Here is a 13,703-nt window from a genome sequence, read left to right on the forward strand (position 1 = left end):
CCTGGTTTATGTAATCTATGCTCAGTATGAGAATAAAACATAATTTAGGTAATATAGAATAGTTGTTTTTTTTTTTTTTAAAAAAAAAGCAAGTATCCAAAGATGGAAAGTATTGCTGCAGGGAACACTTCCCCTTGGCAACCAAGAGAACCGGGAGAATATTCTGAAGTTGATGAATGGGGTCTGATTTGATCTCACTTAGACTTGGACTAGTCCCTTGAAATGAATTACTTGTACGCACTATTCCTGCCCATTAGACGCGTGTATCTCACCACTATGTGTGAAGGTGCCTCCCTCTCATCCATAAAGATGTAGCAAAAAAAAAAAAGTATTGAATATGAGCAGAATTGTTAATATGCATTCAGCACACAGACCCTGCAGCAGCACTGCCGAGCAAATAACTCACAGTAAGTGCATTTGTTTATTAAGTCAGCTCTATCTTTTTTCCTCAGCTCTAATAGCAACTCTCTCTTTTTTTTTTTTTTTTTAATGTTTCTAATAAGAGCAACTGCTATCTGGAAACAATCCCCTAAAATCTATTCTCAGTAGTAATGTTGTTCAGGTTTAAAAGCAATACAGTTTTGCCAAACAAACCGCATCTAGCTAGAAGCTGAATCAGCATAACAAAATTAATAACATTTTAAGTCTTTAAGAGCCTGGGAAAAAAAAAAGTAAAATAACTGGGTTTAGTGACTGGGTATTTGTGTTCAGCCCAATTCTTCCTCCATTGATTACAATGGGAAATTGCCACTGATTTCAGAGACAGCAGAAACTATGTTTATATTCAAAATCTGCATTGCTTTAGAGAGCAACTTCCGCTGTGAATCATAACACTCTGAGAAAGAAATTCACAAGCTATATATACTATGACTTGCATTTTCAAACCATACGCAAGTACAACCGATTTTACATAACACTAGGAGACGAGACTTCCTTCAGGACGCATCCACACCTATTTCCCAGGACAAATCTGTATTTACCCCAGCGCCAAGACCCAGCTGGTACCCGCAGAGCGAGGCCAGCCCTGGCAGACCTCACACACAGCATTCCCACTGAAGGCTACACAGCTTCCCAGCAGTCTCTGGAACTGGGCTCCATCTACTGCAGAACACCAAATGTTTGCATAAAGTCTTTTATCATACGTTAAATGAATTCCAATGTCCATTTTTTAGCCAGTGCTCAGAGAATTTTTTATTACAGTATTTGTATCAGGTAGCCTGGAGGTGTGTCATACTCCAATGGAATATAATTCTTTTATTAAACTATTACATTTGTTAATTTAATAAGCTCCTACATAATCTCATTTGGAAAAAGAAAAGAGATCTTACCGTAATTCATTCATAGTGCTCTCTTCTGATAGCTGTGGCTTGAAGAGATCAGCAGTTACTTGAGCTGAGCAAAATGCAACTTCTAATCAGATATTAATGAAAATTGATATAAAATTAAATTAAAAGAACAAAGAAAATCAAATTGCATGACTCTTCCAAACAAAAGTACAGCTTATAAAAAAATTCAATGCAAGAACTCAGAACTCATCTACATTTTCAATGAGAGTTGCCTACACTGATTTAAGAGAAAATCTAATGTTAAATAAAACATGATGCTTTTTATTCTTCTAAGCAAATAGCAACAGTAGGCTAGAACAGACAGAATCCACCAAGAATATCTCTTCTCTCAAAAAAAAATTATACTGACAACAAAAACAAAATTAAAAAACCACTGTGATATTAATTTACAATGGTAAAACTTGCCTAAACACGATGGGGGTGTGGAAAGCTTAATAGGAGATGCCCAAATGGCTTTGGAGTTGCTCCAGAATGGGTGGTGAGCTTCACTTAGGAGAGAGGAATGAAGAGGATAAGATTCAACCACTGAGTAGCATTCTCACGTGGTCACTACAGCACACATACTCCCCAAAATGTATTTTTACATTTACTTTGTAGCAGAAGCTGATGTTACAGAACTTTGTAAATTCATGCGTCTTTTTCATCTATACTCCTGGCAGAAGTTTTTGCTTGGTTGGTTGCTCTTTTGGTTTTGGTCAGGTTTGCTTTGTTTGGTTGTTTAAGCCGATACACTTTCTAGAAGATGCATCAACACAAAACGCAGAGAAAGGTCCACCAGCATACACAAAAGCAAAGTGGATATAGCTATGTTTGCATAAGCAGCAGGCCCCTCAGACCATGAATACACCCCACATTTTATAGAAGCAATTCCTTTTTTGTTGTGTTTTCCCCTCAAACTATCTGAAAGAGCTAAATAAAACTTTTTCTAGCTTACAATCAAAACAGATCAGCAAACCGTCAAAACAGCCTAAGGAATTAAAAGCATGCTATGCCTGCCTATAATAAATACAGGTAATTAGATACAAATTACACTGGGAGGATCATTGCTCAACATAGCTTGAAAGACTTTGGGTCCATAAAATAATAAACCATGAGCACTGTACTTTATCTGATTCTAGACTTATTTGAAAGGTGTGTAATTAAGTAGCCAGCTTCACACTGAGTAGACACCAAACAGAGATTCTTATTGCCCATTCAGAAGTTGTATCCAAGTTGCCAAAACAAACTTTCCGAAAAGAATGATGCTTTTGGAGTCATAATTATCCACCACCCTGCTTCTTCTGTAGTCATTCACACCCATGCAAATCCATACACGACAACTTTATAGTACTCAAACTCATTTCCACTTTGTATTAATCTCTGAACAAGGTGCTGGGCAGCAACGACGTGCTCCTTTTGCCCCTTGAAGATGTAGCAAAGCAGCATGACATAGGTCAACCAGGAGGGATGAGATCTAGCAGGATGGAGAACCACTAGGGGATAAGCAGTATGAATACAATCAATGTTTTCTGTAGCTCCTTTTGCTAGGATTATCCAAGACACAGTGTGAGTATCAGTGCTCCCCTGAGCATGCAACTCAGGAGGAGAATCAAACCCCCATGCTATACATTTACAGCTAGAATATTTAGAATATTTTTTTAAATCCTCTCAGTACAGTAGTGAAGTAGTAATACTTTCGTGTCAGTCACCTTTTAGACTCTGATGCGCCTTTAAATAGCCATGTCACAATAACATTATTTGACGCATTTTGTTTACATAAGTGGCTCTGGAATGGCAATATTTTATCTCAGTTTGATTCCAGTTAATAATTTAATTTAGGGCCTGTACACAATCTCAATGGTCAGAGACTTTCAACTTAATAAATACACATGTCAACAATCAACCATAACTAAATAAGTCATTGCAATAATCTCAGTAATTTAAACACATTTCAGGAAGTGGCTCAATAATCACTAAACTGCAAATTTCTGGCAAAAAAAAATTCCACCAGAAGACAGTACTGTAGATAATTAGGCTTCAAAACCAAAATTGTTTATGATACAGAAAGATTTAAGACCAAGGCTTTGACTGTAAATACACTTCTACATCAATACATACAAAGATATCACTCTGCAGAACTTGTTAGTCTTTGGTAAAGGTATTTAGCCTTCTGCAGAACTTAACCTTTTAGTATGCATGTATTCTAGCTTATTTTTTCTTTTTTGCCAACATGACTCGGAGGTTTTGACACACATGACAGTTTAGGAACTACTCAGACTTGATTAAAAAGTTACCTTAATCATCATTCCTCATTTCTTAGAAAAATTGCCAAGGTATTACAAAAAATTACACCTACCACATGCATCCTGGAAACAAAAAAGTATGCTCATTATGTTTATGAGCATGATCAGCTAAATGTTTCACCAGAGGATGCCATATTGGTTCTACAGTAACTGCCTGCATTTGCACATCTACTGTGGGGAAGGACACAAAAATATATACCATTAACTCAAACAAAACATTTTTGTTACAGATGGAGTTGATCTCAGTGGAACTACAAAATGAATAAAATATTATCATAAGAAGCACGATTTGCATCTCTGCACAGATATGAAAACTTAGCTTTATTAACAGCTGCTTAACACATTTGGAAAAGAGTAGAAAGCATTTCTCTGCCGCTGCTCTACCCACCAGTGCCGTTGCTCCAACAGAACTTTATTTTCAATCGTTATCTATGTACTTCCGCACAATAGGCTTTGTGCGCATAGCAGACTAAAAACAAATCAAGCAGTATCAGCAACTTCATCTCTTATTCAGGACCATAACAGCTCCTGCCTCTTACCTAGAAAACCTATCAAGCAACTTCCTGAAAAGACCTGCCAGAACTTGTATTTGCAGATCACTGGACTTGCTGGTATCCTACAGAAAGGATATTGTTCCACCTGTTTGAAGAAGGTCACCTTTAGGTAATTTCAGTGGAAGATATGCAAATAATCTTAACTCTTATGATCCTGTATGGAAAGATACTACAAACACAGTGCCTAGTATCCTTCACTCACGTGTTTAATGAGATCACTAGGCCTGTGTTACATTATGTGCTATATGGAGCCAATTGACAAGAAAACTACTCCAGATTTAGCAGTCAGCATAACAGAAAAATTTGGAATAAACTTTAATAGGAGCAGTTTGTCCTGGATGTAAGTTGTTGGGGTTTCGTTTTTCTTGAAAGCACTAACTAAAGTTTACACAAGCCAGTGTAAAGGCTCCTAGTGATTTTTCACAGACTTTCAGCCAGGCCTCAAGTTCTCCTCAAGCAGAAGTTACCTTAAATAACTTTTTACTTGAGTGGAGAGCTGGCTGGAAATCAGAATTGTTGTATTTTGTAGCAAATCAAATAATCAGAAACCAGAAGTCTAAATTAAACATGAAAAATTCCAAGAAATTGAATGGGAAGAAACCTTCACCTATTATTGATGGATTGACTTGGGTACAAGGTACATACTAAGATGCTCAGGAGCAAGCGTAAGTGACTTTGGGCCTGCACAAGAGAAAAATCTCTGTAAGAAAATTTTCTGGCAAAACTTAGATCCCTGAAAGGTATAAGTAGCTAGGTAACCTCTCAGGACAGCTTCATGGGACCCACATGCCTAAATCTGCACCTGAATCCCATTTTAGACACTTAAGTCTTCAGTGGATTGTGGTCTCCATTGCTACAGGTAATTATTATTGATAGCTTGACACAAAAAAATTCCACAAGACCTAAATCCTTCTCACTACAGTGTTGTCATCTTAGGCACAATCATACTGGACCTACCAATGTTGCTTTGTTTTCAGGGAAGAGGTGGGGGTTAAACCCTGGTCTGAAATTCCTACTGCCCTCCATCAGACAGTATCTTAGCGACAAATGCAACAGTTTCATAGGAAACCTATCCATCTTGAGTGATACTAACTACTAGATATAATTCATTTGACAAAAGCTGGTCTACAACCAGTACAGGTTCTGTTTAAACCCATCTTAAGTAGGTGCTTATGAAAAAACAGTGGTGTATGGAATACAGGTGCAGTGTTATGAAAATACTGTGAAGACTACAAACAGCTGTGCCACAGCAATCAAAAAAAAGTATCTCCAAGATGCTTCTCTCTCTAAAGCTGGCAAATATATATATATATATAATTAATTCTAAATAACTAATTAACAGACAAGATAATTTTCATATCTAAGAATTTTTTACACTAGCAATAATGAAAAACAGTCTTCTGTGTCCTTAACAGTATATTTAAGTTTCTCTCAACAAGCAGATACTGGGTTAGATAAAGGTCAATCTAGGCTGGTGTCCCAGATACAGGAGTACAGGCATGGGGAGACAGATAAGAAGCAGGAAAGTACAAAGTCATCAATCCTCTGCTATAGCTTCCCAGTGTTCAACCGCCTGCAAGTTAGGGGCTTTGTAAGCCAGATGCTTTTGGGGCACTGTGAAGCTCTCCTCCATCAATTTGTCATTTTGAACCTGCTTGAACCCATTTACATTTCTGACTGTCACAGCTTTCCGTGGCTGTAAAGTGCATGATTTAATCACATGCTGCATCAGAAAATACTTTCATTTATTTTAAACATGCTGCTATATAATTATCACTGGGTTTCCCCTCCTCCACAATCTGTGGAAGACAATGAATATCAATTCCCTGTTTCTCTCTCCACAATATTTGGGAACTTATATACATCTAAAATACACCTGCCAGGTACCTTTTTCCAGATCAAGATTAATTTCTCATTTTGCGGCAATATTTCTATGGCTAGGCATGGCACTCATGCCTTTCTCTATACCTTTTCAGGCTCTACTGCATTCATTAATGTATTCTCTACCTAAATATTTTCCTCTTTTTCTAGGATAGTTATGAATAACCCAAATAATACAGTTGTGGTAAAATCACCATTGGGCTATCAACTAATTAATCAGCTTTAATGAATCTTACATAGTCATAGTTTTAGGTTATTAAGGAGCAAGTATCCAAATGTAAGCTTACAAAGCAAAAAGCTAAGTAAGAGTTACTGCAGAATCATTACAGTCCTGAAAAACTTCACTGTCTTCTGAAAAAAAAATTCTTGAATTGTCATGTTGCATAGAGAGATGTATCATGTATTTAAAACACTTAAATTTTGTCACCACATTTCAGAACACAGGCTGAAAGAAACAAAGCTTCATTCTTTTTTATTGTAGGTTTGGGGGGGGGGTTCTAAAAGCTAAAAATGTCACTGGGATAAATACAGCTTCTTGAAACAAGACAGCTGGCTATCTTGATACACTTCCGCTGATGAATTCAATTGCAAATCCCTAATCCTTGCAGCTCTTAGACTTGTAGTATATAACAAACAAGGACAACTCAACTGGCTTTTAAAGAAAAAAATCTGTGCATGAAACAGAAGCAAATAGTCTTTGGAAGAACTTCAGTGAAAGGTCTCATAGTTCTACCGTGACTGAAGTTCAAGTCTGACTCTGCAGTTCCTACTTCAAGTTCACTTCGTGGGCATAGTCTGCTGTTACTAACAGAATACAGAGCTGCATTACCTGCTACAGTATCTTCGCACAAAGATCCAGGAAAAAAAAAAATCCCCCATGGTCCCAAAAGTTTGTAGTGCATGCAAACAAAGCAGAGAGAGAAGCCTGATAAGAACTGGCAGGGAAATATTTTGGTTAAAAGTTACAAAATATTTCAGTAGGCGTTACATAACAAATTACACAGCCTTCCTACCCGTTTATTAAAATGCCTGTACGAGGCAATGTCAGAAGGAACATGCCAGAAGGAAAACAACAGTCAACTCTGTTTAGAACCCCACACAGGAAGGCTTGCAAAGTATTACATATAAAGAAAGAAGAAATCCAGTTCTTCGAGCATTGTCTTCCTGACCTTCGATGCTCCTGACCTAAAAGTGGTTGCAATTAGCATTTTATTTGCAAACAATTGGCCCTGGATTATTCATTAAAAAAAAATAAAATAAAGGAAACACTTGGCAAATAATTTAGCCAATGCATGATCCATCTTTAGGCTTCTTTGAAAATGGGTCAAGTTCTGTGCTCTCTTGCCCCTCCTCTAATTTTGTCTCCCAGCCATTATACTCTGTTGACTTCAGGTTCCTCACAGCAAAAACCCTTTCTTGCTCCAGTTCTGTAGTAAGACCATTTACCTCTTCCCTGCACTGAAAAAAAAAAAACAAAAAAACCAAACCCAAAAACCATCCACCAAGCCCACAGGAAAACCAACAACTAATGCACACGTATTAGGGAAATTTTCTAAAGCACAAAAGCAGCTACAACTATTTCTCATTAATGCTATTTCAAATTTACCTCACTCTACAAAGCTGTGAACATTAGAAAAGCAAAATGGAAATAAAAATATTCCAGCTACATTTTGTTCTTTTTATATAAACGAGTTATCTTGTTTCTGAGGCCAAATATAGTGCACATGAATGCACTGAAGATTAGTTCATATTTTACTTGCAGTATATGCCAAATGTAATTTGCTGCAGGAAAGGTTTTTTAAGAAAGTCCCTGTTCAGTCCTTTACACTTCACAGTTACACTGTGGATGCCAAAACACTCCAATGTAAGCAAGTCTGGCTTCCACTGGAATTGTGCTCTCAGATGCTAACCCTGAAATCTGCAGAGTTCTAAAAGACAGGTGGAAAAATGCTGTTAAAAGTATACTTTGATCGTCTAAATCTATAGAATTCAAACTTTTTGCTTAATTCAGTGAGGTCACTCATGTTTAAAGTACACTTCTAAGAACTGGGAGAGAAATGTACTCCAGGCAAGAGTGTTCAACTCGTGCAGAATAAGAGTTTGCTCTGACTGTACAACTTCCTTTGCTTTCTTAAACCCCCTTTTTAAACTGGTAAGATCAGCTTAAAGAAAGCTATGGAATACTATTCCAACTATGGATTTATATGAACATATAGGCTTCTTAGAGGAAAATAAATATAATAAAAAATGGTAAAAATCATTCCCCTGCAAAACATACAATGCTTAAGCAGAACTACATGGTAAAGTCCTGAAAAAAACAGAAAAGGTAAAATCAGTTGCAGTTTTCTATCTTAATTCCATCTAAACTTTGCATTCAACACCTGAGGAACATTTGCTAGGACATCAGAAATTCTTGAAGTATGCAGACAAATAAATTATTGAATTCCTATCCCAAGTTAAAAGTATTTCCCATTCACTAGTATAATGCCAAAGAAAAACTGTGATTCAAACCACTTTTATACACCACTGAGACAACCTGGTGGGAAAATAAACGTAATGCTCTGTATGAGGTCCCAACAGTATACCTTAGAGATGCACAGCCTGCAATTTCTCAAGTTCAGATACCTGCTATCAGACAGAACCATATTATCTAATTTACTTAATCAGCTTAGCAACTAAATTTAAGATGAATAATGGTATTTTTTCATTCGATTTCTATAGTAAAACCATTCCACACCCTTACAGTGATTGGAATAATTTTCTAGTTTCCAGACTGGATCTATGCACAGGCATCCTTTGTTCTAAAGGCAATGTTATCCTAGAAATCAAGTTTTCCCTCATACCAAACTCAATCCATTGACCTCACCAGCCCATCCTAGTTATCCTTCTTTGTGCCTGCTCCAGTTTGAATGCACCATTCCTAAGCATAGGAAACCGAGTTTACCTAGTATTTCAGATAAGGCCTTACCAGTTCCTTATATAACAAGATTAATACTTTGTATCTCTACCAGAAATCTGTTTGCTGATAAACACCATCCCAGGAGGTATCTCAAGAAATTTCCTCCAGTTGGAACATTGATCATTATCACTCTCAGTAGTATTGCTAAATATCAGCCTGAAGTGAAAATGCAACCCAGTCATTAAAACTTACCTACCATTTGTGACATTAAAACATATCTACCACATAGCACTGGTATAGTCTGTAAAAACAATGATATGTTCTTTAATTTAAATCCAAAATTGCGTATTTTTGAAACCTTCACACAATTCCAAGAGAAGGTACAATTTCCATACCAGAACGCTTACAGAACGTTGGTCCTGATTTAGTAAAGCATTTATGTAACTTCAGATTGGAAACATTCCCATCACATTCAGTGGATGCCTTCAGAAGAGTAAAACCACACTTCAATGCTTCGTTGAACTTAATGGGTTAATATTTCAAGGTGAAACATTCAAAGGATCCTAAAGGCTATTTTGCATGTAACTACCTCGTCTCCTCTGAATGCCAAAGTTTTAAAATGCAAAAAGCAAATATTTTGTTTATCCATTCCTCCTTTGAATGAATATACCAAGCTGTAAGAATTAAGCATGTTCTTTGCCTCCTGCCTTAAGCTACAGCTCTGCCCAGTGCCTTCACACGTGTGCAGAAGCGAAGTCTCACTTTCCACTGCTCTCCCGGTGCCTTCCAAGTGCAAATCGCTACAGGAGGATCACGTGTGACCACATGCGAAATGAAGTTTGCCCAGGAGACTTCATTCATCGTCTCCCCAGAAACTAGCGATGAGCCTACGCACTTGCAAGGAGATACCACTTAATTCGAAACCACAGAGTTTATTCTTAAACTGGGAAAAAAAAAAAAAGCCCACACAGATAAACAAAACCATAAGGCCATTTTCCTTGCCGGATTATAGGAAAGACGGAGAGTGTTAGGATCACGCTCGACCCGTTAATGTCACCTAACGGGTGTTACACGCGCGGTGCCGTTCCCCAGCAGTCGGTACTACGCTCAAGTCTCCAAACACGCGTGCTGTGGATTTATGACACGGCATAGCTGGCTACTCCAGAGCCAAGAAAACCATCGCCGTAGCAGCTATTTATTCTGCCTCCAGATGCTTCATAAATACAAAATAAGAACAGACACGAGCTGCTACACAGAAACTTTGTAGCCCCATGAGGAGCTGCCCGCTGAGAAACCCACGGGGCCCACGCGAGTGCGGGGGCGACCCCTGCCCCACTCAGCGGCGGCAGGAGCAGCCCCACAGCCCGCTCCGCTCCTCCTCGGCCGGCCGGGCATCCCTCCGGCCCCCGGCCCCCACAGCCGCCCCGACCCCGGGACGCGCCTTCCCACGGCGGGCGGCTTCAGCCCCGACGACCCAGCGGCGGCGGGACCGGCGGAGACGTTCCCGCCCTTACCTTGATGATGCTGCTTCTCCGCGGCGTGGCCTTGGCCGCCTCCAGCAGGCAGGCGTCGGGGTCGGGGGCTGCCGCCGGCCCCAGGCTGCCGCCACCGGGGAAGCGCTCGGCGGTACCGACGGCCGAGACGCCGCTGCGGCGCTCCCGCCTCCTGCCCGCGGCGTCCAGCGAAGGCGGCTCGGGCTCCTCTTCGGCACGGTGAGCGCCGTCGGGAGGGGCACGGCCCGCCGCCGGCTGCTCCCTGCTGCCGGCAGCCTCTGCCATCGCCCCGCCGAGCGGTGCCCACTTCTCCGGGGCGCTGACACACACACGCGCGTACCCCCACACCGAATAGACGGCGCCCCGCGGCGCTCCTCTCACGGCACGGCGGCGGCAGCGCCAAGTTTCCCCGGAGGAGCCATGCCCAAGCCCCGCAGCTGAGAGTGTCCGCGCGGGGGCTCGGCAGCCCCCGCGGTGCCGGAGGAACGGCAGAAAGCGCCGCCGCGGCACCGCTCTGTTGTGACAGGAGCCGGGCGCGTTTTGACAGGCGGCGTTGACGGACGGGGCACCGGACCACTCAGCGCTGCGGTGGCACCTCCAGGGCTGCGGCGGCGGCCAATAGACTTGTTGAGGGGCGTGTCCGCGGGACGCCTGGATGGGCGTTGTGGGCTGCGCGCGGCGGCAGGTAGGGCTGCGGGGGAGCTATAAAACCCCATCGCAGCATTGAGCAGAGGGGCGCGGAATGAGCCGGCCTGTTTCGTCTCTTCGGTTCGTGGGGAGCGTGCGTGCCGGGACAGTTGCTCGAATGCTTCCCCGCGCGTATTTTATATTTTAGGAGAGTTTGGGCTGCGCCCACGTCAGAGGGAAAGCAGCGTGTGAGGGAAGGAGGCTGAGGTTAACTTCCCCCCCAAGTCCCGCAGCCCGCGTCGGTGCGGAGGCACTCACGTTAAAAGCGCGGCCGGGCGCTGCCAGGTCAGGCCGCGGTGGCTGAGGTCGGGCCGGCAGAGCACTGCGAAGTGTAACGGGGGCGGCTCTGGCAAAAGACGGGAGAGACAAGACTCGCGTTGGGACCCTCCGCCGCTTGAAAACGAGCCCAGACCACGCCGAGTCACGCGGGGCTGCGGCTTTGCCGCCTTCTCCCCTCGGCGCGCGGCGGCCGGCGCGGGGCAGGGGCGCGCGCCCCTCACAGCCGCGCGGCGGCCGCTGTTGTAGGGGCAAACACCGCCCCCTGGCGGCGCGGGCGGCCCGGGACCGCCGCTGCCGGCGGAGAGCGGCGGTAGGTTCCCGCGCTCCGCTGTCAGAGCGGCTCCGGCAGCAGGTAGCGCGGGGTCCCGGGTGCGGTGCCTGACCGTGTAGGCGGAGGAGAGGAGCCATCCAGGAAAGGTTATCTATCCCCCGGCAGCCAGGCCAAGAGCCCTGGTTCGCCATGAAGGGTTAGTGCGAGGGTGGTGCTGTCCCTCACAGTTCTGCAGGGGGTGTTCAGTCACAGTGAGATGATCTGCGTGGAGACCTCAGCAGAGACCCGGTACAGCGGAGTGCGGCGAGGGTAAAAGCGCGGGAAAGAGGAAAGCAGGCAAGACAGGTGAGCAAGAGGTTATATACAAAGACGAAAAATAGGAAGGGTAGGGCTAAGAGTCACTGGAGATGTAAGACTATTCAAAAACTACAGCTACTGGCTTTAAAGGCAATATAACTTAGTGGAAAGTTTCATTTCTTTCTGATTTCTAAAGTAATTTGCACCTGCCAGCAGTCAGTGATTAAGCAGGAAAGAGTAAGAAGTAACCTGCTTACCCCAACCAGTCATTAGCTAATAACAAATGCCTGACTACAGGACATAATTGTCACTTAAATTTATATATATATTTATTTGTGCACAGTATAATATTTACAATTACACATAAAAAAACCCAGAACTTCTGTCAAGGTTACCAAGGCATTTATCATCTTCAGCACGAAAAGTGCTAATTGAGGGATAGCTCCACATACCCTGAACTTCTTTCATGAGCTTCCATCTAAATTTGATGTAAAAAATATGTCATAATACATGTGTACAACAGTTGGGGTTTGTTTGTGGTTTTTCCTTTTCTTTTCTTTTTTTTTTTTTTTTTTTTTTTTTTTTTAGTGAGAAAGGCTACGAAATAAGTAACCCTAAAAGAAGATACAAAATATTCACTTTGAAGAAACATTTATCTTAAATACTGGAGAGAAAAGTCTGGTAAGGGGAGTGGAGGACTCAACCCCAGCCTGCACTGTACAATAGAGAGAACATGATACAGAGTCATTGCAACAAAGAGAAAAAAAAAAAAAAGAACTAATAAAAGCTTATGGCTATATATCTACATACTGTCACACAGACTGACCTAAAAAGACTGATTTAAAGACAGTGGAAGAGGTAATTACCATGCAGTATGTTATTAGGGGGACTTGTTACTTTCAGTAGAAATATGCTGCAGCTTTTTCATATATTTAGTAAAATCATATGAAGTTTAATCACCAGTTTAATTATTTGAGAACTGCAAAGTACTCTTATAACTGTATCTGCTGCATCCACCAGAAACTGTAGCATGTTGCACACAGCTGGACAGTTAAAGAACTTCATCCTTTCTATGAAACTTCTTACACATTTCAAATTAGAGAGAGATTTGTTGTCAAATGCATTTGTGTTCTGAGATCAAAAGTTTAAAGTAACTGAATTCTCACCTTAAATTGCAACCTTTAACTTTGTAAGTCTTTAACTGAAAAGGGTCTACAGGGAACCTACAGATTTTAAGTTTCATAAACATCAGGCCTACAGGGAACAGAAAACAAATCATACTTGTTCTGTCCACAAGATGCAGAGGTTTTAGAGTTATGTATAGTATAGCTAAGAGACAGTTTAGTTAAACTTTTCTCCAGAAGAGAATAAAAAGTTGACTATTTTTTTAGTGCTATATTTTTGACTATGCATCTCTGGATGCTTCTGAGGCATCTGTATCTGTCTGCTTCTGTTTGTAAATGTGAAGAACCACTATGAAGAAAAAGAGCAAGTGGTTTTGATACATTTATTACCTAGTAAAAAAAAAAGTTAACAAAAGGAAGCTTTACACTAAAAGTCCTTGCATCGAAAGTAAAACAAAAAAAAAAATCAAGATTGCTTAGTGGTAAGTGTGTTTAACAGGTATCCATATTCAGTTTTAAGATGATCTGATGCAGCTCACTATACTATGACACTGTAGTGTTGTCTACAATTTCTTGAGAAAAGGTAGGGA

General features: G+C 41.5%; 1 protein-coding gene across 1 annotated transcript in view; it reads right to left on the bottom strand.

Annotated features, from left to right (window-relative positions):
* Window positions 1–10,939, bottom strand: part of PLCL1 (phospholipase C like 1 (inactive)) — a 202,119-nt gene extending 191,180 nt beyond the window's left edge. The window contains exon 1 of the mRNA XM_086751488.1: window positions 10,477–10,939. Within this exon, the coding sequence (XP_086607614.1) occupies window positions 10,477–10,740 (264 nt within the window). The 5' untranslated portion in view covers window positions 10,741–10,939. The remainder of the gene's footprint in view (window positions 1–10,476) is intronic.
* Window positions 10,940–13,703: the final 2,764 nt, after the last annotated feature.

This window comes from Chlamydotis macqueenii, chromosome 6, assembly GCF_036417535.1.
Source record: "Chlamydotis macqueenii isolate bChlMac1 chromosome 6, bChlMac1.mat, whole genome shotgun sequence".
Lineage (NCBI taxonomy): Eukaryota > Metazoa > Chordata > Aves > Otidiformes > Otididae > Chlamydotis > Chlamydotis macqueenii.